This window comes from Rutidosis leptorrhynchoides, chromosome 9 (assembly GCF_046630445.1).
Source record: "Rutidosis leptorrhynchoides isolate AG116_Rl617_1_P2 chromosome 9, CSIRO_AGI_Rlap_v1, whole genome shotgun sequence".
Classification (NCBI taxonomy): domain Eukaryota; kingdom Viridiplantae; phylum Streptophyta; class Magnoliopsida; order Asterales; family Asteraceae; genus Rutidosis; species Rutidosis leptorrhynchoides.
The window spans coordinates 322,451,556-322,473,772 of NC_092341.1; the positions used below are offsets into that span (position 1 = coordinate 322,451,556).

Sequence of the window (22,217 nt, forward strand, 5' to 3'; positions counted from 1 at the left end):
TAACACATTTAATACATGAACTTTAACATTTAAACAACATTTAATCATCCAAAATCAAAGATTAAACTAATCCATTTAAAGTGTTCATGCTAGTTACTCCAAAACAACAAATCGAGCAAACAAATCATATATTCATGTTAGACTTGAGCCATAGACACTAACTAACACCATTTCAAGTTCATAAATCGAATTAGAGAAATCTAGAGTTTTTAGAAACCTTACCCCAAGTAGTGAAATTGGTACCAAAACGTAGAGGATGAATAGAGGATTCCAAAAGTACGATTCGTTTTGTTGTAAACTTCCTTGAAATGATTTAGATGATGATTTTGTGATGAAGTTGAAAAGAATGCAAGTTTGGAAGAGATAAAAGAAAGAAAATGAAAAAGAAAATGAAATGAGGAAAATGGTGGGAGGTGGGTGACTAGTTGTCCAAGTTTGGTCAAGTGACGAGATTAGTCCCTCAAGTTTGTAGTCGGGTGCGGGAATTAACCAAACGAATTAATTTAAATACGCGAGAATAAATGGGAGATGTTATAATCGAATAACGGAAATATTGAGAACGTTAGTTAACGAAAGATACGAATTTAGATAACGAAAGATATTATCTAAAAAAATACGGTGTTAAAAATAAATTTAACGGAAAAACGCGGGATGTTACAATTGAGTACTTGTTGTATTAGGTACTTTTCTTTGAAGCTTACGGAAGTATTTAATCATCACCGACGTGTTAAGGTGTGTGGAATAATTATATATGTATGTATATGATTTATTTGCTTGTGGGGTATGAGTTTAAGTTCGATGTTGACGATACCATATCCTAGAGTATATTGTTTGTTTTGATGAGGGTTAAAGTTCGATGTTGACGATACCTCATGTATGGATTTAAAGTTCGATGTTGACGAAGCCATACCACTATTGTAGTGACATTTGATGAGGGTTTAAGTTCGATGTTGACGATACCACATTAATTCTTTCGATGAGGGTTTAAGTTCGATGTTGACGATACCTCATATGTGGGTTTAAGTTCGATGTTGACGATACCACATTATTTGGGACATATGGGAATTAAGTTCGATGTTGACGATACCATTCGTTGGGCTAGCCTTGAAATCTTGAATACTAATGGATGTTGTGAACATCAATGTTGGTGTGTTGTAGTGTATCATATTATATTGTTCGTGTTATATGTTATTGTTATACTAGCTTGTGTTATCGGAGATTTAGCGTTATACTTTGCGATGGTATGCTATTATATTGCTAGTATGTATGCGGAAATTGTGTAAGTGATTGCAAGTGAGTAAGTTATATATGTATATGTATAATTATTGCATTCACTAAGCGTTAGCTTACCCCTATCGTTGTTTACATTTTTAGGTACAAGTATGGAGAAGCGAAAAGGGGTTGCCGGGAATTAGATATTCCCATGATGATTATGTAGGCATAGCTTTTGAAAGACGGCCTATTGTTTTGGGTAGTTTAGCCCCAAACCATGCTCGTGTGTTGTTTGGTTTAAAACTATCATTTTGAGGTCGAACTTGTAATGCTTTTGTTTAAAGGCCTTCGTGCCTATCGTGTAACTTTAAACTTGTTGAATGTTTAAACGATTCGTATAAACCGGTCGACATCATGTAACCATTTAAAATGGCGTGTGAATGGTTTAATTATTTATAAAAAAAAAATTTGTCGGGTTAAATACGGGTTGGGATGTTTCATCCCCTCCTCACAAAAAAAAAAAAAAAAAAAAAAAAAAAAAATGCCACCATTTTTCCCTGGGCCGAACTTATAGGTTACAGTTGCGCTCTTCGGTTTTTCTTTAAACACCAAAACAAATCAAAGATGCCTGGAACAACGATGGATCCTGAACTTCCGGTGGAGCCACAATCTCTGAAAAAACTCAGTTTTAAATCTCTAAAACGTTCTCTCGATCTTTTTTCTCCTACTCATTCTCAGTTGCCTCCTCCAGATCCCAACAGGTTTCCTCTTCTTTCTAAACCCTAATTTCAAATTTTCAGTCTACCTACATAATTATTTATATCCATTTATTATTATTATTATTATTATTATTCTGACGTAATCGTTCGTTACTTGTTATCCTACAGCAAGAAGATACGCTTAAGCCACAAGGTTAGCCGTTAGCCTCACATTCCCTTTTTTATATGTGATTATTCGTTTAGTCGATGATTCTAGGGTTTTATCTTACTGTTATTGATTCAAATTCAGTTACATTTTATCTTACTAATCATCTTTTTATGTGTATGTGCTATAATGATGATCGATGATTAGTTACATGTTGAATACGGTGGAATAAAAACCGGTTCCAATCAGCCTGTGAAGCATTCACTGCATAATTCAATTGCGCCTTCGAGCTCAAATGCGCTTGTACTAGCAGGTATGCTTAAAGTTTTGTTATGATTATTAGAAATTAAGTTCTATGGTAAGTGTGTGTAAGCTTGATTGCATGCATTGAATTGTTGATTTATGTTAAAAAAAACTTATGATGTCTGAAAGATTATTGGGCTTCATGAAGTACTAATACGCTCATAAAGTTATGCTAATTTTACTCATAGGGGAATCATACACTTACCAAACGTCTCCATGGATATATAGTTCAGGTTGTGTATTGTGTAATGTGTACGTTGATACAGAACTGGGGAGTGTATTGTAGCACACTAGCACCCATTGATGATTAGTTGCTCTCTAATTAATTTGGCTGTTCACACACAGTGAATTTGGTAGATTATTAGCCTGTAAAGTTGTTAGTCTAAGAAAAAAGTTGAGTTCCAAATACGGTTACCCGTGGGCCATGGCAATTTGAGTTTATCTGCTTTGCCTGAGCAGAAATCATTGTTACTTTTGGAAGCATGATACGTGAAATTACAATCCCACCTATTATGAATGTTCTGAAAAATATGCTTACGTAAATGATGGATTGACTCAAGTAACCTCTTACTTTAAAGTTATGAGTTATGACTCTTTTTTGGGATCAATGTTTGAATTTTCTGATATGCATACAACTTTGGATGTCAAAGGATAAGCGATGTTAAGAAGTTTACTTTCCATAATCCCTACTGAATAAAACATAAGTTAAGCTAAATCAAAGTGTTACCATGAACAAGTAATATTATGATAGTGATAGTAAAGACTAATAAATAACTGAAGCCTTAAAAAATATCAATTTGACGAGTAGAATCATCATATCTTGACATGTTCTAAACTCTGTGTAGGAACTGGAAGTTCTAAAAAAGCTGGTACACAGAGCGATTTAATTACTACTCCTGCTCAACAAAAGAACCTGTAAGCATTAAAACACTCATTCCAATGTTCATGAACCCAATAAAATTGTCTTTGCTCCCAGCATTGTGTTACTACATATTTTTTTTTTGCTTTAGTTTTATTAATCCATAAACTGATTATATAATGTGTTTTACTGTTTTACAGTGGATATGGTAATTTGACTGGCAAGAGTACTGCTGTTGTTCCTGTTCATGGGACTTCAGAAAGGTTGGGATTTCCTTTGACTCCTACATATAACAAGGACCATGTCTTTTTATTTAATCGATTCATGCAAGATCATATTTTACAGTTGACTAGAATATATTTTTTACTCACTATTATTGTAATGATGATGAGAACAATGTACATTGTTGCATGTTGACCTATTTGACTTTTTTTTTTGGCAGGAATCTTTCAACTGCAGCCCTTATGGAAAAAATCCCTAGTAGGTGGCCACGTCCTGTATGGCATGCTCCGTGGAAAAATTACAGAGTGAGAATCTTGATCTACTTTGTAGTTATGAGCTTTCTTTGTATCATATTAAATAAGAATTTCATATATACATACTTGAGTGACAATAGAATCTAGGTCAAAAATGGGCTGTACGTCTGTAAAAAATTCCACTTACACATGATGAATAAAATGGATTAATTCCTCGATAAAAAATTGATTTTTTTAGGATGAATAAACCGTCTATTCCCACTATTATTTGGTTCTTGGCATCTGATCATAATTGAAGTAGTTTTAATATTACTATTTTTTTATAATCTTATGCTTGTGTCTATGATTTTTTTCTTCTACATTGTTAGGACCACTAACATTTTTCTATTTGAAACATTGTTTATAAATACTAATAATGTGAATTAATATTATGTGTGCAGGTCATTAGTGGCCATTTGGGATGGGTGAGATCTATCGCATTTGATCCTAGTAATGAGTGGTTCTGTACAGGCTCTGCTGATCGAACGATTAAGGTAATTATCTGATTGTTTTATTATTATTATTATTAACAGATATGGAACTACACAATAAGCAAATTGTGGTAAGTTATTTATTGTATGTGATAAGTTATTTTCTCTTGTTATTCTGCTGCATATCTTGCATAAAAGGAGTCTGTATCAGTTTTATTTACACTATGTTAGAATCCTAGTTTGGGCTTAATGTATCTTGCCAACAATGGAATACATAAAACGCTATATTCAACATTTAGTGGATATAAAATAGAACGAATTTGCTTTATATCTGTATGTACAAGATGGAAGATGTATTTTCCGAATACTTATCTATCCACATTAAATGGATATGTAGTATCTACAATTGAATTTCAGTATATCATTGACATCCCAAATTACACTACTATATATACAGATACTTGGTACAGTTCTCCAAGTATGTTTAGTTTATGTATAGTGTATAAATGGGAACCTATAGTTTACTTTATAATGAGTTCACAACGTATTCATGTATCTGTCTTATTTAAATTTTCACATAATGATAATTATTTCTTATGGACAGATTTGGGATGTTGGAACTGGAGAATTAAGGTTGACACTAACTGGGCATATAGAACAAGTTCGAGGTTCGATTTCTAAATTAAGCAGTTATATACTTATATCTGCTGATTGGTAATACATACCTATTTAGTATTCAGCAACCATATTGTTTTTTATTCGACCCATTGACTTGTGTGTGTCTTGGCTTGGCTATCTGTAATTTTTTATTTCTAGCAGTTTAAACAGGTAAAGTAATTGAATTGCTAAAAGTAATAGGCCAAAGGGGGTAATTATCACCCTTAGTGTATTTGTAATGCATAAGAATTCTTAGATTGTAAATCGTTATATTCAAGCTACTTTATTTTTGAAAAGTATATTAATATTTATTTTCCCTTCTATATTGTCCTTAATTTTGTACACTTTTCTTACAAAATATCCAAATCTGTGTATTGCAGGTCTTGCTGTTAGCACCAGGCATACTTACATGTTCTCTGCTGGTGATGACAAACTAGTTAAATGTTGGGACCTAGAACAGAACAAGGTTTTTTATTAACCAACTTCAAAACTATTTTTGTTTTTCTTTTCTGTATATGCGAGTAACATGGAGTAAGAAAGATTTCTAAAATCTAGGTTTTGTATTGAAAGGTTATTCGGTCATATCATGGCCATCTTAGTGGTGTATACTGCTTGGCCCTTCATCCCACTATCGATGTTTTGCTAACAGGGGGTCGTGATTCTGTTTGCCGGGTATGAAATTCTGGATTCATTAATATGTGAAGTTATGAATTTGTGAACTTTTGAAGTTAACATTTCGACACAATGACAATTTCAGGTATGGGACATTCGCAGCAAGATGCAAATTCATTCTTTATCAGGACATGATAATACAGTGTGTTCAGTTTTTACTCGACCCACAGTAAGCAATCCTATTAGGCTGAATGGTTTCTAATTTCTGTTTGTTGGCCATTTTAATCATATTTGGTTTACATGCAAAAAAGTAGTTTTAATCAAAATGGGTCAAATGGGTTGCCCAATGTGCACTTCCAATGCTTAAACAGTCCCCAATAATCTTTTTCTCTAAAATTTACATGCTTTATTGAGATAATATAATGTTCGTACTCAAGTTTGAGATAATATTTTCTCTAAAATTTACCTCCATTTTTTGCTTCGCACATAACTTTTGACTATTCTGACCCGCCAACAAAGTATACTATCCGCCCCTAGTAATTTTAAAATACTAAAATGGTAAATATATTATTCAGGATCCTCAAGTTGTAACTGGCTCCCATGATTCAACGATAAAGTTCTGGGATCTTAGATACGGTAATATATATTTTTTTAATTTCTTGTTGAATATTAATACTACAATTTTTGATTGCAAGTTTGTATTCATCATTATGATCTTGATTTAAACTGGTCACTATGTTTAGGTAAAACAATGGCTACTCTCACTCATCACAAGAAATCTGTCCGTGCATTGGCCCAGCATCCTACCGAGTATGTAACTCTTCTTTATATACATTTATTATTAACCACCTAAACTATACATTAGATCATTTATCATCTCATATTTTGAATAATTTCTTTTTCTTTAATTTGACATTTTCTAATTGTGTTGCAGGGATAGCTTTGCTTCTGCATCAGCCGACAACACAAAAAAGTTCAGCCTTCCAAAAGGAGAGTTTTTGCACAACATGCTGTGAGTTTTCACCCTGTCAAGTCCAGTTTATACCATTTACCATTAAAATTTCATTTCAGAGAGTGTTTTTTCATATTTAGTGTTTATGGTTCATTAATCAAATAGTTGTTTGATTAGCAAGCACATGTTAAGTTTGCCTAAAAATATATTTGCTATGAAGAAAAAAACTCAAATGAAACGAACATAAAGTGTTTTTTTTTTTCCTGGATAAAGAATAGTTTAAACTTGATCAATTGAATCATAGAGTTATATAGGGCAACATTTTACCATACCCATGAAATCCACAACATACTTGTAGTAATGATATGTAATACATACATTACCCATTAAGAATCGAGTATATCTACCTGCCATATCCGTTTAAAATTCTTTTATGAGGTTATTAATGCAAGGGTGTATTTCTCTAAGACATATTGCAAATACGTCAGTAATTACTTGTGAAAGAAAGTGTAAAATGAAGACGCATTACTCAAAATAATTGTCCTTTTAGGTTTATTATATTATATTATATTTAATATTTATATCATATATTTTCTCTTGTTTGTCATGTGCAGTTCGCAACAGAAGACCATAATCAATGCAATGACGGTCAATCAAGACGGCGTCTTGGCTACTGGAGGTGAGGGTTTCTTCAATATTATGTCCGCACACCAACAACTATTATGCTTATTACAAACAAAAAAGTTTACTTGTATTAATTATAATATTATTATTATTATTATTATATTATTCAGTAAGTAATTAACGATGAACTATTTGATGATAGGTGATAATGGGAGTCTGTGGTTTTGGGATTGGAAAAGTGGTCATAGCTTCCAACAATCCCAAACAATCGTGCAACCTGGTATGTTCCTTATTTATTTATCCATTCAAATACCAAACATCTACTTTTGCATGTATATAGAGGTGTCAGTTCCTGCCCATTCATTTTTATGGAATGGGTTGGTTTAGGATATGTTTTATCGACGGGTCGAAATAGGAAAATAAAGTTTATTGAATTATATAGTAGGCATGAGAAGCTTCTTATCATTTTTATTAAAAGTAGTTAGAGGCTGGTTGGTTACTAATTCGTATTTGAAACACGTGTTTGATTAATGTTTTAATTAGGGTCATTGGACAGCGAGGCTGGAATTTATGCACTAGCTTACGACCAAACAGGCTCTAGGCTGGTTACATGTGAAGCAGACAAAACAATTAAAATGTGGAAAGAAGACCAAAATGCTACCCCTGAAACTCACCCTGTCAACTTCAAGCCCCCGAAAGATATTCGTAGGTTTTGAATCAAGTTATTAGTAGGTGATCGATCTCACTTCTTTACAAAGTATATTTTGGTTGTAATTTTCGTTTTTTGTTAATTTTATTGTAATTGTAATGTTGAGCTGATTATAGATAGTACTTGAAATATAGTGGCATTCTGTTTTTATCTTTTATTTTGATTTTGATAAAATAACTTGATCAGTGGTTTTTTTTTTTTTTTTTTTTTTTGACAAGCACGGGCTTGTTTCTTTTCAACTTAATGACCCTTTTTACGTACAGATTAGCTTTAAATGTAGACAGGAAAATTCATGTTTCTTTTGCACTTTATGCAAAGCTAAGCTGCTCAGGTCTGAATATGAAACCGCTCTAAAGTGGGAGGTGATCCTGACCATTATACCTTCTTATTAGAACACATGCAAGTTCATTATTTCAAGAGAAAATTGCGCGGATAGTCCCTGTGGTTTGTAGCACCCAGCGTGGATAGACAAAGTTGGTGATTTGAGGAAGGATAGTCATTCTGATGTGTTTCTTGTGCAAGGATAGTCCAAATGACTAACGTCCGTCAACTTTTCTGTTAAATTTGATCATGTGCAAAGCATGTGAGGGTAATTTCGTCCTTTCATTTATTATGACTTTGTTGTTAATCTTCCTCCTCAATTATCTCAATCTTCAACTTTTTTCCACCAAAACCCTAAATTAATAACTCCAAATCAAAACCCTATATTTATAACCCCAAATCAAAACCCCAAATTCATAAACTCAATAAATCTAATAAGGTTTTCAGTTCTTCTTCATTTATACACGATAACATAGATATAAGAAGCAAACTCGAGCCATAGACGTTTATAATCACTGTGCTTACCAAAATCAAATTAAATAATCAAGTCAGTACCTCTATCTCATTTTGATTTACGCTAGCTTTGTTTCATCCAAAACAAAAACCCCAACTCTTTTTCCCCTTTTGATGAAAATAAAATTAATCGCAACTCTTTTTTTCCTTTATATACGGATCTGATAGATTAAGCCTCCGGCCACCTGCAACTTCGATTGAACCTAGATGAAGGTGACAGTGGCGGATGAAGGTGAAAGTGGCGGAGCTTACAAACCTTGCCGGAAGTTTCGAAACCGGAAGGTGGCGGTGGCGGTGGCAGAGCCTGTAAACCGGAAGTTTAATTAGGGTTTTAATTGTGGTTTAGTAACCCATATTCATAAACCCTTTAAAGAATCACGAAGGAGATGGTGAAACTGGTGACGAAGACGGAGATGGTGACTGACAGTGGGGATCGAGAGAGGTGATGGAGTTGCAATTTCACGATGTATGATGATAGATATGATGTTCTTGATCTTGTTTTCAACTTATAATTTGAGATTTCCTGTATATTGTGTGGGATGAAGTTATAATTCGAGGTTCCCTGTATTTATATATAAATATAATTTGTTTTTTAATTTATAGTTTGATTATAGATATAAATATGATATGATGTTCCATGTATAATATAATATAATTTGTGTGAATTCATATTTATTAAATGTATTTTCAATTTGGGGATGAAGGTGAAGGTATGGATGAAGTTGGGATGAAGGTTGGGATGAAGATGATTGTAAAATGACATATTTACCTTCATGTGCTTGTCACATGACTAACTTTAATGGAAAAAATTCACGGAGTTAGTGAATTGGACTATCCTCGCTCCACTTGCAAACCACAGAGACTATCCAACCCCAAATCACCAACTTTGTCTATCCACGCTGAGTGCTACAAACCACAGGAACTATCCGCGCAATTTTCTCTTATTTCAATTAGACCCTAAAATAAAGTATAATGTGTTTTCCATTGATAATGTGATTTACGTTTGATGGGTTGACATATATATATATATATATATATATATATATATATATATATATATATATAGGAGCAGGATCAATGGGGAAAGTAACCAATTGGGGGGAAGCAAAATTTTTTTTTTTCGTTTTTTTTGGAATTTTTTTTTCCGGCATCAAGATCACACGAAAATATGAATATTTAGAAGAGACACTTCGTGATAAATGTTATTATTTAGGCGGGAAAACGATCGACAAAAATAACATTCAAGATAATATTGTTCGTGAAGAATATGAACGTTTTTTTCTCTCCATGTTTTGTAAAGTAAAATTTAGCCCGATTTAGAGTTTAGGGTTTAGGGTTTGGTGTTTTGGGTTTATTCCATAAACCTAAAACACCAAACCCTAAACCCTAAACCCTAAACTCTAAACCGTTCGTGTTAAAAACTCAATCTAAATCCTAAATCTAAACCATAAACCCTAAATTTTTAAACCCTAATATCTAAACCCTATAAACCCTAATATCTAAACCCTATAAACCCTAATATCTAAACCCTAATATCTAAACCTCAATAGCTAAAACCTCAACATACGCTCGAAAAATACGATAATTGTTATATATTACTTCTTCGAGCGTTTTCCCGCCAAAATAAAAACATTTATCCCAAAGTGTCTATACTAAATATTCATATTTTCATCCATCTATAATGTTCGTGAACAAAGTTTTTTCAAAAACTTTATATATATATATATATATATATATATATATATATATATATATATATATATATATATATATATATATATATATATATATATATATATATATATATATATATATATATATATATATATATAGTGGTATATATATATCAGCAAATTTTGTACAAAACATTTATCAGCAAAATCTTTTTTTTCTTCTTCAGTTTTTTGAAAAACTTTGTACACGAACATTATAGATTGGATGAAAATATGAACATTTAATAAAGACACTTTGTGATAAATGTTTTTATTTTGGTGGGAAAACGCTCGAAGAAGTAATATATAACAATTATCGTGTTTTTCGAGCGTATGTTGAGGTTTTAGATATTAGGTTTTAGATATTAGGGTTTATATATTAGAGTTTATAGGGTTTAGAAATTTAGGGTTTAGGGTTTTGATTTGGGGTTTAGATTCAGGATTTAGATTGAGTTTTTAACACGAACGGTTTAAAGTTTAGGGTTTAGAGTTTAGAGTTTAGGGGCAGTCAGTCCCCATTGATCCTGCCCATATATATATATATATTGGACCAATCCATGCACTAAATGGGGTACAAACTGGATAAGTGAATATGGGCCGCACATTTTAGAAATTTTAATTTTATACTAAAAAAAACCCGGAGGGGTATTTTGGTCATTTTCATAATTTAATTTTCGTATTTCTTTTTTTTTAATCAGCATCTGAAAATCCTTCGCCCTCAATTTTCATAAACCCTAAATCAATCTTAGAGCCCGTAGTTCTGAATCGGTTCTTAAATTCAACAACTTGTGATGTCCAGAATAGTGTTGATGATCGGAGAACCACCGGTAAAAACTCTAGTATGGAATTCAGATCTTCGCGGTTCTCCATTTTATGAGTTGATTGTGCTAGAATTTTTAACGGCTTTCAACTTCAGAACTACGGCGTATTAACCGATTCAAATTAAACGATTGATGAATCAATCGATCGATTGAATCTTAGATCAATCAATTAGGTATAAAAAGTTGAATTTAAGTTCTGAATTTAAGAAATATTAATTTTCTCTATGTTTAGACTGTTGTAACATGTATTAATCTAGAGTTCATTGCAGTAGAATTAGTAGTTAGTTAGATGATGTTGATCACATCTTTTTGAACAACTTGAGAATATGAATCCCGAGCTTAAATCGATTGAAGCACGATTGCAATCTTTCCTTATTCAACTTCATTCAGAAGTAGGAGTGCTTGATAGAATCGTTCACAGAAATAAAAACCAGCATCGAAGAAGCTCGTATTTCCAGTACCTATCGAAGGTATAGTTATTTTGTTTGGTAATTGGTGAACCAACGCCCTGGTTTTGGTGAATTGCAGATAGGTTTCATGCCTGTTTTTTGTTTCTTGTTAATTGTTATGTAGGTGAGTAGAGACTGTAAGCTTCTTCAGTCGACCAATGTGGTTGAACTCGTTAACTCGTGTTTTCTTGTTATTAACGGGAATCGACCAAAGCAAAAGGTGCAACTATTAGAAAGGTATTAGCACTCAGGTACTCGCTTGCCCTTTTTTGTTATAATAATAAATCATCATATGAAATGTGGTTGCATCTTACTTTGTGTTTGAATGTGGATCCAATTTAGTTTCTGAATTCAAGTTAATTTAATTATGTATTAATGTTTTGTAGTTTGAAGAGAAGAAAATGTGATGGTGGCAAATATAACTTTCTGATGCGACTTCAGGGTGTTGCACGCCTACTTTCACAGGTGATTTTTACAATTGTATACATTTGCATTGTATATGTCCCATAATTGTTACTTGAAGTTAAACACATATACATTTGCATTGTATATGTCCCATAATTTTCATCAGTCCATGAAGCCACCGTCAGCCGCCCCAACCGGAAACGAACATCAAATCGGTATGCCGTGATATTTGATTCTACAAATTATATGTATTTCAATCAATTTGTAGCTTAATTTAGGTTAAACTTCAATTTCTCGTACCTTCATTTTTGCGTTAATTTCATATATGTATACGTACTCCTTAGATCTTGGAATATAATTAAAGTTATTATTTGTGTATTTCTTGGTCTTCTATAAATTTGAGATTGATTGATTTTAGGTCTTTTCACCTGAAGTTAAGGCTCTTATCTTTGCTCTTGTTTATACATGAAGGAGACTTCTCTTTTTTATAGTAATGCAATTAGGTTTTAGTTTATGCTACTGATTAAAGCAAGTTGCCTTTTTAATGCACAGAAGCAAATAAGGTGATTACGGAATTGATATTTATTGTACGTCGTAGTACAAATGAACTTTAATAAGCCAAGAAGTCAGCCAAAGCCTACCCGGTCTTATGCTTTAGGAGGTAATGTTTTACATATTCATTCATTAATTTCATTAAACCTATGCAATATATGATTTTAATTCTTATAATGTAATTTATTCAGGAAATGTTTTCCTTTCTTATTGCAAACACATTAAATTTATTCTATTGCTTATATGGACAAAGTATCCTGTATTTGAAGTTATTGGTGGTTGTAGGTGTGGATCATACAGAGCCAATCAAGAAAAAAGGATTTGTAAGAAAGATTGCATTGGCTACAACCCTTATAGTATTGTGCATTTTCATGCTCAAACAATCCCCTAGTTTTAGAACCCCTAGCCCAGTAAGTTTAAGTGATCCTTTTTTTTTTTTTATTTAATTAAATGTCTATGAATTTTATCCATCTTGTTATTTTCAGTTTAACGATTTGATTGGTAGCTATCGTGATGTTTCTATTTTATAGTTCTCACAGCACGAAACAGGAATAATTCACGTTTTAGTAACTGGAGGTGCTGGCTATATTGGTTCTCATGCTACATTACGCCTTTTGAAAGACTCTTATCGAGTGACTATAGTGGTAAAAAATATTTTTTACTATATGTTTTTTATGATATTAGCATGTTGTTTTACGTGTTAGTGATGTAATTTGGAAAAATGTTGTTATAGGACAATCTTTCTCGTGGAAGCATAGGTGCGGTTAAAGTCTTGATCTTCAAGACTTATTTCCAGAACCTGGGAGACTTTAATTCATTTACGCTGATTTGGGAGATGCAAAAGCCGTATCCTTTTAAACATTGAAACCTATCATTTGTTGTGCTGAAAAATTACCAGGTCTAGTGGCATATGAAATTATGAAACTGCTGTTCACTTTATTATGTTTCTCTCATGTTGTTAACTTTAACTTTCAACTATTGGCTTTTACTTTTCACATCTAAAATTGAACTTGTAGATGTTAGCACAGATGAGGTCGTCTATGATGTCCAAACTCTTTTACTAATACGCCACCACCTTTGTAATTTTGTTGGTTTCGATGTTTATTTTATTTGTTTTGATATGTGTTCAAATGTCACTCTTAAAGAAGTGTTCCCTGTCCTGATTTTTATTTGTTTACATTTTTATTTGTACATGAAGTCATTAGTCATCCTAGATTTTATTATTGTGTGCTTTGTTTTTTTTTCTGGATTTTTATGTGCTTTGCATTTTGTATGATAGTAGATAGATGATATGACGAGAAAGCAGCTGCTGAGACTAATTGATGAAATATATGGTTAACTTGTAGAGATTTAGTTGGTGAAATTTGAAATTGGAGTTTAAATTATAAGGTTGTGGTGTAAGGAACAGTGTTACCGAGATGAGGGCAGACATGTTCAAGATTCTTGTCATGTATACCTCGAGTAGCTGCTGCGACGATAGGAATTTGCTGATCAGGTATGCATTGATTGTTGTTTTCGTTATTGATCCATGATTTTTGGGTCTTCCTTTTCATACATGATCCCTCTATAACAGTTTTTATCAATCAAATATTGCCAAATAGATTTTAAACTTACCATTGATCAACATGGAGATACTGAATGGTACAGAGAGATGCTACCATGTAGATGATTAATGATGCTTGTGAAAACTGGGGATTCTTTGATGTATGATATGTTACATTTTTTTTAGAACGGGTATGATATGTTACATGAATATGTGAATAATCAGACCATCACCATATATGTATTTAATATTTTTTTTTCTTTCTAATCTTGTTTATGATTTATGTACATGTTTTGGCTTAAGAAAAGGAGACGGGTGGTATGTCTGCAAAAGGAACTGGATCAGCTGCATAGTACTCGTAATCAATAGCCTGACGGACTATAATCATCTTTGCCGTCATATCATGGTTGATTCTCTCACAATGATCAAACACATTGACGGACTATAATCATCTTTGCCGTCATATCGGGTATTTTTTTATCATTCATTGGGTATTTTTTATCATTCATCAGCTACTTTTATCGTTCATTTGGCATTTTTATCATTCATCGATTATTTTTGTCATTCATCGGGTATTTTTTTTTTTTTATCATTCATCAGCTTTTTTTTATCATTCATCGGGTATTTTAATGAATGATAAATGCTTGATGAATGATACTATTTTTTGATAAATGAGAAGTGTATGATGAATGATAGCATTATGATGACTGATAACCGTTTTTTGATAAAAGATAAGTGTTTTTTATATGAATGACAACAATTATATGAATGATAATTGTTTGATGATTGGGCATTTGATCTAGTGGTATGATTCTCGCTTTCGATGCGGGAGGTCCCGAGTTCGATTCTCGCAATGCCCCATTCTTTTTTATAAAACTAATCATGATAATGGTTTGATGAATGATAATTGTTTGATGAATTATAACATTTTGATGCATGATAATTGTTTTGTGATGAATGATAACTGTTTTGTGATGAATTATAATTAATGATAAATATTTGATGAATGATGATTGTCTGATGAATGATAACTATTTGATGATTGATAATTGTTTTCGGATGAATGATAAATGTTTTTCGATGAATGATAAATTTTTTCGATGAATGGTAAATATTTGATGAATGATATTTGTTTTTATATGAATGATAGATATTTATGATGAATGATAAATATTTGATGAATGATAATTGTCTTATGAATGATAACTATTTGATGAATGATAATTGTTTTTCGATGAATGATAATTTTTTTTCGATGAATGATAAATTATTTTCGATGAATGACAAATATTTTCTATGAATGATAAATGTTTTTCGATGAATGATAAATGTTTTTTGATGAATAATAAATGTTTATCGATGAATGATAATTATTTTTCGATGAATGATAAATGTTTATGATGAATGATAATTTTTATGATAAATGATCATTGTTTTCTGATGAATGATCATTGTTTTCTCACGAATGATAAATGTTTATAATGAATGATAAATGTTTTTCGATGAATGTTATCATTTTTTTATGAATGATAATTGTTTGATGATTGATAATTCTTTTTTGATGAATGATAATTTTTTTTTCTGATGAATGGTTGGTGGTGGTGGGTGGTTGGGTGTGGGTGGTGGTGATAGTGGTGGGTGGTGGTGGGTGATAGTGGTGGGTGGTGGTGGGTGGTTAGTGGTGGTGGCTGGTGCTGGTGTGTAACATCCCGTTTTCTTCATATGTGTCTTAAGGTACTTAGTTAATCGTTCGAACGTTTATATTTCGCTTGTTTATGTGATTAAACGATATAAAGTGTTAACTCGATGTATACGAGGTATATTCATATGTATATGATTGAGAATGTATGTATGCATGTATAAGTATATGCATGGGTTTTGATGGTGTTAAGTCATGTGAGACTTAAAGACGAAGTTTAAACGTGTGTAGGAAGCGTGAACGAGGTGTACAAGTCGAATAAATCATTGTTGTATTAAGTTGTCAAAATGACCAGTCACAGGCCATTGCCGCGCCGCGGAGATCTTGGGCGCGTCGCGACAAACAAAGCAAATCAAAGTCAGGAGTGAATTAACGCATCTCGAAAATCCAGTGTATTTTCGCGCCGCGACAATTGAGGTCGCGACGCGACAAAGCTGCAGATCTGATCCGTTTTTCACATTTAAAAAGGGGTGGTCCAAGGGTATTTTTGTCTTTTCACATATGGATCTGATTGGAGCATTAAACCTCAACCACTTATCTCATTTAATTCATTTCCTTTTTCCTTTTCTTTCCATTTTCTCTTCCAAAACATAAAACCCATTTGGATTAAAAGTGAGATTCGAAGGTGAAGACTTGTGATTCGATCTTTGGAGCAAATAGGAAATTTGTTCTCCTCGTTCTTAGCTACGAATTGATAGTATTGGTAAGTCTTAACTCCATGTTTTGAGTTTTAGTTAAATTATGGCTAGGGTTTTGCCATTTGAGTCTTGTGAGACCCATTTGGGAGTTAAATGGGTGAATTTGGGTTATATTGATGTAAGGAAACCCTAATAACTATAATCTAGGGTTTGGTTATGTAAATCGAGATTAGTAAGTGTTAGATGGTGTTGTTAGTCACTAATACACTTGTAAATGATGAAAGAATTTTTAATGGGTGATGTTGACTAAAATTGCAAGTGTAAGTATCAAAACGAGTCAAATGTGTAATAGTTGACCTAATTGGGTGAAATGGGTATGGAATGCCCATTGTTCGGGTTAGTTGGTGTTAGTAGACTTACATCACTTGTTCCTAGTGATTTATGACAAGTCTTAGCCATTAATGGGCGGTTTTGGTGTAGTTGAGCCATTTAATGCAAATTAGGTCATTAAATGCTCAAGTGTGAGTATTGTGGTTAATTTCACTAGTTGTGTATTGAATATGTACTTAATGTATTAGGTACCTTGCTCGAAGCATACAGAAGTGTTAAATCATCACCGACGTGTTAAGGTGAGTGGAATAATTATATATGTAGGTATATGATTTATTTGCTTGTGGGATATGGGTTTAAGTTCGATGTTGACGATACCATATCCTAGAGTATATTGTTTATTTGGATGAGGGTTAAAGTTCGATGTTGACGATACCTCATGTATGGATTTAAAGTTCGATGTTGACGAAGCCATACCACTATTGTAGTGACGTTAGTTGATGAGGGTTTAAGTTCGATGTTGACGATACCTCATATGTGGGTTTAAGTTCGATGTTGACGATACCACATTTATTGGGACGAATGGGGATTAAGTTCGATGTTGATGATACCATTTGTAGGGCTAGCCTTGGGATTTGAGTATTAACGGATGTTATGAACATCAATGTTTGTGTATTGTGTTATAGTATATTATATTGCGCGTGATTATATGATATTGCTATACTAGCGTGTGCTATCGGAGGTTTAGCGTTATACTTTAAGATGGTATGCTAATTGTAATGCTAGTATGTATGCGGAATTGTGTAAGTGTTTGCAAGTGAGTAAGTTATATATGTATATGTATAATTATTGCATTCACTAAGCTTTGCTTACCCCTCTCGTTGTTTATTTTTTTTAGGTACGAACGCGGATAAGGGGAAAGGGGTTGCCGGGAATTAGATATTCCAATATTGATGCTTGTGGAAGTCTTTTTTTGGAAGTCGACCTAGCGATTTGGGTAGTTTAGCCCCAAACCATGCTCGAGTGTCGTTTGGTTTAAAACTACCAATTATGGGCCGAACTTGTATTACTTTTGATTAAGGGTCTTCGTGCCCGTGATGTAAACTTTAAAAATGTTGTACGTTCAAGTGGGTTGTGTGAAATGGTTTACGTTATGTAACCAATTAATTTGGGCGTAAATGGTTGTTTAATTTTAATTTTTTTTTAACCCGGTTGATTACGGGTTGGGTTGTTTCAAGTGGTATCAGAGCATGGTCTAAGGGATTTAGGCGACTTGAGATAGGTGCCTAGACTTAGACTTTATTGTGGATGCGCGTTATGCGGGACTTGTAGGAGATGGGTCGGACCTGGGATTTGGTTAGTGCCTAGGTTTAGGTGGACTAACTATGCGCTAATTGTTTTGTGTTGTGTTTTGCAATCATCAAGCAAGATAGACGTTGTACTAGCGAGTTAATGCGACGTGCTCGCGTAACAATGATTAGCTACCATTGTTACGGGTTCAAATCGTGTCAAACAAGCGATGTACGATGATTGTTGAGCAAGATGGGGCGGTGTGGTGTTCATGTATATTGTGTCATGTCTTATCGTTCGTTATTTAATTTACTTCGTTTTATAGAATGAAGATGAGAAATGGACATGATACCAATGAAGGAGGCACGAGCGAGGACGTTGAACTCACGGCCAAGGTTGAGGCCATCTTTAAAAGGCTAAAAACGGAATTTCTTGACGATGTTCGAAAGGTTTTTCAAGAATCGATTGATGGGCAAGTAACCGAAATGATAAATGAGCGAATGAATGCCGCGATCGAGGAGGCATTAGAAGCTAGAAACATTCATCCTCGTGGCGAAGGGGTGATGGTAACAGTGGGAATGAGAGGCGGGGCTTCCATTACAAAAATTTCAAGGATGCTCAACCCCCGATGTTTAATGGGGTGCGAGATCCGTTGAAAAGCACATGTTGGATTTCCGATATCGAGGGAGCTTTCCGTACCGCGGAATGTCCTCCCGAGAAGAAGGCGAGGTATGGTTCTAGCATGTTACGAGAAGAGGCGAAGTTGTGGTGGGATGATAAAATCCAATTATATGGTGAAGAGCAATGCATGAGCTTGACGTGGGAGGAGTTTGAGAAAGAATTCTTCATAGAATACCGAACTTCTTCCGACCTTGATAGAATCCGGGACGAGTTGCACAATTTGCGACAAGGTTCAATGGACTTGGTTACTCTCAAGTCTACCTTCTTGGCAAAGACTCGTTTTTGTCCGGAATATGTTGGCAACGATCACAAGTTGATGAAGGATTTCTACCGTACCATGAATGATGAGATTAAGGGTAAGATTAGTCGAGGAGCAGCTAAGTCTTTTGAAGAGTTATTTGAATTGGCTCGGGGTTTTGAGCCGGAGGTTCCAAGAAAAAGCGATTTCACTTTTTCTAAAAGAAAATTTGAAGGATCAAGTCATTCGAACTTTTCAAACAAGAAGTCAAAGAAAGGTTCCGAAAGTGTAAATAGTGTGAAGAAAGGAGGTTTCGGGAGCTTTATCCCTACTTGCTACAATTGTGGGGTACGAGGTCATTTGGCTTGTGATTGTACAAAGCCTCCTTCAACAAACAAGCTCACTTGTTTTAATTGCAACAAAGAAGGGCACCGAAAGTCAGAGTGTCTCGACTTGAACACCGATCATGTTAAACGGTTGGAGAAAGTGGCGGGCACGGCTAGGGGTCGCAACTATTTGATGACGAATGAGGAGGCCAAGCAATCCAACGAAGTCGTTTCAGGTACTTTCATGGTTAACTCTAATCCGGCACGGATCCTATTTGATAATGGTGCTAATTTATCGTTTGTTTCTCCAAGATTTGTGCCTAAGTTAAATAAACCGCTAGTTAAGTTAAGTCGTCCGGTAGAAGTTGAAATAGCGGATGGCAAGACGGCGCTAGTGGTTGATGTGTGTAAAAATTGTAATGTTGTGTTTGGTGCCGAAAGTTTTAAAATCGATCTCATTCCGATGACTTTGGGTGATTTTGATATCGTCGTTGGTATGTTTTAGCTCTATCGTTATAGAGCCGATATTGCATGCCATGATAAGTTTATTCGGGTAAAGACCCCGAGTGGGGGAGAGTTAATTATTCACGGTGATAAACGAAGAAGACTTGTGTCGATATGCACTTTTGCACGGGCACGTCGTTTTCTTGTTAGTGGTGGCATGGCTTTTCTTGCCCATGTTGTTGATACTCGTGATGAGCCTCCACCCATTCGTGAAATTCCGGTAGTGAATGAATTTGAAGACGTTTTTCCGGAAGAGTTACCGTGTGTTCCGGCGGAAAGACAAGTTGAATTTCGCATTGAGTTGGTTCCGTAGGCTACCCCAATTGCTAAAACTCCTTATCATTTAGCACCAACGGAAATGCAAGAGTTGTTAAATCAAACCCAAGAGTTGCTTGAGAAGGGTTTCATTCGACCGAGTGCTTCGCCATGGGGCGCTCCGGGTTTATTTGTGAAGAAGAAGGATGGTAGTATGCGGATGTGCATAGATTATCGGGAGTTGAATAAAGTGACGATCAAGAATCGTTATCCATTGCCTCGGATTGACGATTTGTTTGACCAACTCCAAGGTGCAACGTATTTCTCTAAAATCGACCTACGTTCCGGCTATCACCAAATGCGGGTCCGTGAGGAAGACATTAAGAAAACGGCTTTCCGAACGCATTACAGGCATTTTGAGTTTGTAGTTATGCCTTTTAGTCTTACGAATGTACCGACGGTATTCATGGATCTTATGAACCGAGTGTGCCAACCTATGTTGGACAAGTCGGTAATTGTGTTCATTGACGACATACTTGTCTATTCGAAGAGTATGAAGGAACATGAACATCATTTGCGGGGTGTGTTGAAGACGTTACGAAAGGAGAAGTTGTATGCTAAATTCTCCAAATGTGAATTTTGGCTAAGGGAAGTTCAATTCCTTGGCCATATTGTGAACGGAAATGGTATTCAAGTAGATCCGGGGAAGATTGAGACGGTAAAGAGTTGGGGACGACCGACTATGCCTACGGAAATCCGGAGTTTTCTCAGATTGGCCGATTATTATCGTCGGTTTATCCAAGACTTTTCTAAGATTGCTTCTCCATTGACGAAATTGACAAGAAAGAATGTTAGATTTAATTGGGAGAACGAGCAAGAAATTGCTTTTCAATTGTTAAAAGAGAAGTTATGCCAAGCTCCGGTGTTAGTATTGCCGGAAGGTGTAGAAGACATGACGGTTTATTATGATGCATCTTTAAATGGGCTCGTGTGTGTTCTAATGCAAAGAGGTAAAGTCATCGCTTATGCCTCTCGACAATTAAAGGAACACGAAACGAGATATCCGACTCATGATCTTGAGTTGGCGGCGGTTGTGCACGCGCTGAAAATTTGGCGCCATTACTTGTATGGTGTTAAGTGTACGATTTATTCGGATCATAAAAGTTTGAAACATCTTTTTGATCAACGAGATTTGAATTATCGTCAACGTAGATGGATGGACGTGGTGAAAGATTACGATTGTGAGATACTTTATCATCCGGGCAAGGCGAATGTGGTCGCGGATGCGTTGAGTCGAAAGAGTCAACATCCGGCGATACGAGTAGGATCGTTACGCATGGTTATTAATAACGATTTTCTTGTAAAGCTTGGTGAGATTCAAATCGAAGCTTTTGTTAACAACAAACATGAGGAGCGAATCGTGGGCCAAACAGAGTTCATTACCTTAGGCCCGCATGGTTTGTTATCCTTTCAAGGATGAGTGTGGGTGCCTAAAATGGGTGATAATCGACGAGTGCTACTTGATGAAGCGCATAAGTCAAAGTATTCCATTCACCCGGGCGCAACGAAAATGTATCTTGATTTACGAAAGGAGTATTGGTGGCCGGGCATGAAACGTGATGTTGTTAAGTATGTTGAACAATGCGTCACGTGTTTGCAAGTTAAGGCCGAACACCAAAAGCCGTATGGTATGTTACAACCGTTAGAAATCCCGAAATGGAAATGAGAGCACATTACCATGGATTTCATTACAAAGTTACCAAGGACGGCGAGAACCTAATTTGATTCGATTTGGGTGATAGTTGATCGGTTGACGAAGAGTGCCTTGTTTCTTCTCATTCGGGAAGCGATATCATCGGAGACTTTGGCTAAATTGTTCATCAAGGAAGTGATATCAAGGCATGGGATTCCTATATCTATTATTTCTGATAGAGATACCCGTTTTACATCTCGGTTTTGGGAAAAGTTTCATGAAGATATGGGTACACAATTGAAATTGAGCACGGCGTATCATCCTCAAACGGACGGTCAAACCGAACGTACGAATCAAACATTGGAGGATATGTTACGGGCGTGTATTATCGATTTCGGTGGTAGTTGGGATGAGCACTTGCCTTTGGTGGAATTCTCGTACAATAATAGCTATCATGCTAGTATTGGAATGCCACCGTATGAGATGCTTTATGGGCGAAGGTGTCGAAC

At 34.7% G+C, this 22,217-nt stretch overlaps 2 protein-coding genes across 11 annotated transcripts; both read left to right on the plus strand.

Moving 5' to 3' along the window:
* Positions 1 to 1,793: 1,793 nt before the first annotated feature.
* On the plus strand, positions 1,794 to 7,936 carry LOC139866122 (protein pleiotropic regulatory locus 1-like). The gene is made up of 17 exons (XM_071854258.1): positions 1,794 to 1,973; positions 2,100 to 2,124; positions 2,284 to 2,389; positions 3,225 to 3,294; positions 3,439 to 3,501; positions 3,681 to 3,765; positions 4,155 to 4,247; positions 4,789 to 4,852; positions 5,222 to 5,307; positions 5,412 to 5,513; positions 5,599 to 5,682; positions 6,029 to 6,089; positions 6,197 to 6,263; positions 6,388 to 6,465; positions 7,020 to 7,084; positions 7,232 to 7,309; positions 7,573 to 7,936. The coding sequence occupies exons 1-17, from the start codon at positions 1,837 to 1,839 to the stop codon at positions 7,743 to 7,745; spliced, it is 1,437 nt and encodes a 478-aa protein (XP_071710359.1). The 5' UTR covers positions 1,794 to 1,836; the 3' UTR covers positions 7,746 to 7,936.
* Positions 7,937 to 11,018: 3,082 nt separating this feature from the next.
* LOC139866557 (UDP-arabinose 4-epimerase 1-like) lies at positions 11,019 to 17,888 on the plus strand. 10 transcript variants are annotated; one of them, XM_071854828.1, is made up of 12 exons: positions 11,019 to 11,278; positions 11,375 to 11,575; positions 11,679 to 11,805; positions 11,941 to 12,019; positions 12,126 to 12,174; positions 12,512 to 12,620; positions 12,797 to 12,921; positions 13,042 to 13,155; positions 13,245 to 14,006; positions 14,113 to 14,245; positions 14,358 to 14,523; positions 17,620 to 17,888. In XM_071854828.1, the coding sequence occupies exons 6-9, from the start codon at positions 12,563 to 12,565 to the stop codon at positions 13,374 to 13,376; spliced, it is 429 nt and encodes a 142-aa protein (XP_071710929.1). In that variant the 5' UTR covers positions 11,019 to 11,278; positions 11,375 to 11,575; positions 11,679 to 11,805; positions 11,941 to 12,019; positions 12,126 to 12,174; positions 12,512 to 12,562; the 3' UTR covers positions 13,377 to 14,006; positions 14,113 to 14,245; positions 14,358 to 14,523; positions 17,620 to 17,888. The 10 variants fall into 10 exon arrangements, with proteins under 10 accessions (XP_071710929.1, XP_071710925.1, XP_071710920.1 ...); XM_071854824.1 differs by having other exon boundaries at positions 11,679 to 11,791; positions 14,085 to 14,245; XM_071854819.1 differs by having other exon boundaries at positions 11,679 to 11,791.
* The last annotated feature ends 4,329 nt before the right edge of the window (positions 17,889 to 22,217 follow it).

What these genes read in the sequence shown, in the direction of transcription:
- LOC139866122 (XM_071854258.1), top strand. Translation starts at nt 1,837, where the DNA reads ATGCCTGGAACAACGATGGATCCTGAACTTCCGGTGGAGCCACAATCT. An exon ending in CAGTTTTTACTCGACCCACA is followed by an intron (nt 5,683 to 6,028) that starts GTAAGCAATCCT and finishes TATATTATTCAG; the next exon opens with GATCCTCAAGTTGTAACTGG. An exon ending in TTGGCCCAGCATCCTACCGA is followed by an intron (nt 6,264 to 6,387) that starts GTATGTAACTCT and finishes ATTGTGTTGCAG; the next exon opens with GGATAGCTTTGCTTCTGCAT.
- LOC139866557 (XM_071854821.1), top strand. Translation starts at nt 11,432, where the DNA reads ATGAATCCCGAGCTTAAATCGATTGAAGCACGATTGCAATCTTTCCTT. An exon ending in ATTTCCAGTACCTATCGAAG is followed by an intron (nt 11,576 to 11,678) that starts GTATAGTTATTT and finishes ATTGTTATGTAG; the next exon opens with GTGAGTAGAGACTGTAAGCT. An exon ending in AAGGTGCAACTATTAGAAAG is followed by an intron (nt 11,792 to 11,940) that starts GTATTAGCACTC and finishes AATGTTTTGTAG; the next exon opens with TTTGAAGAGAAGAAAATGTG.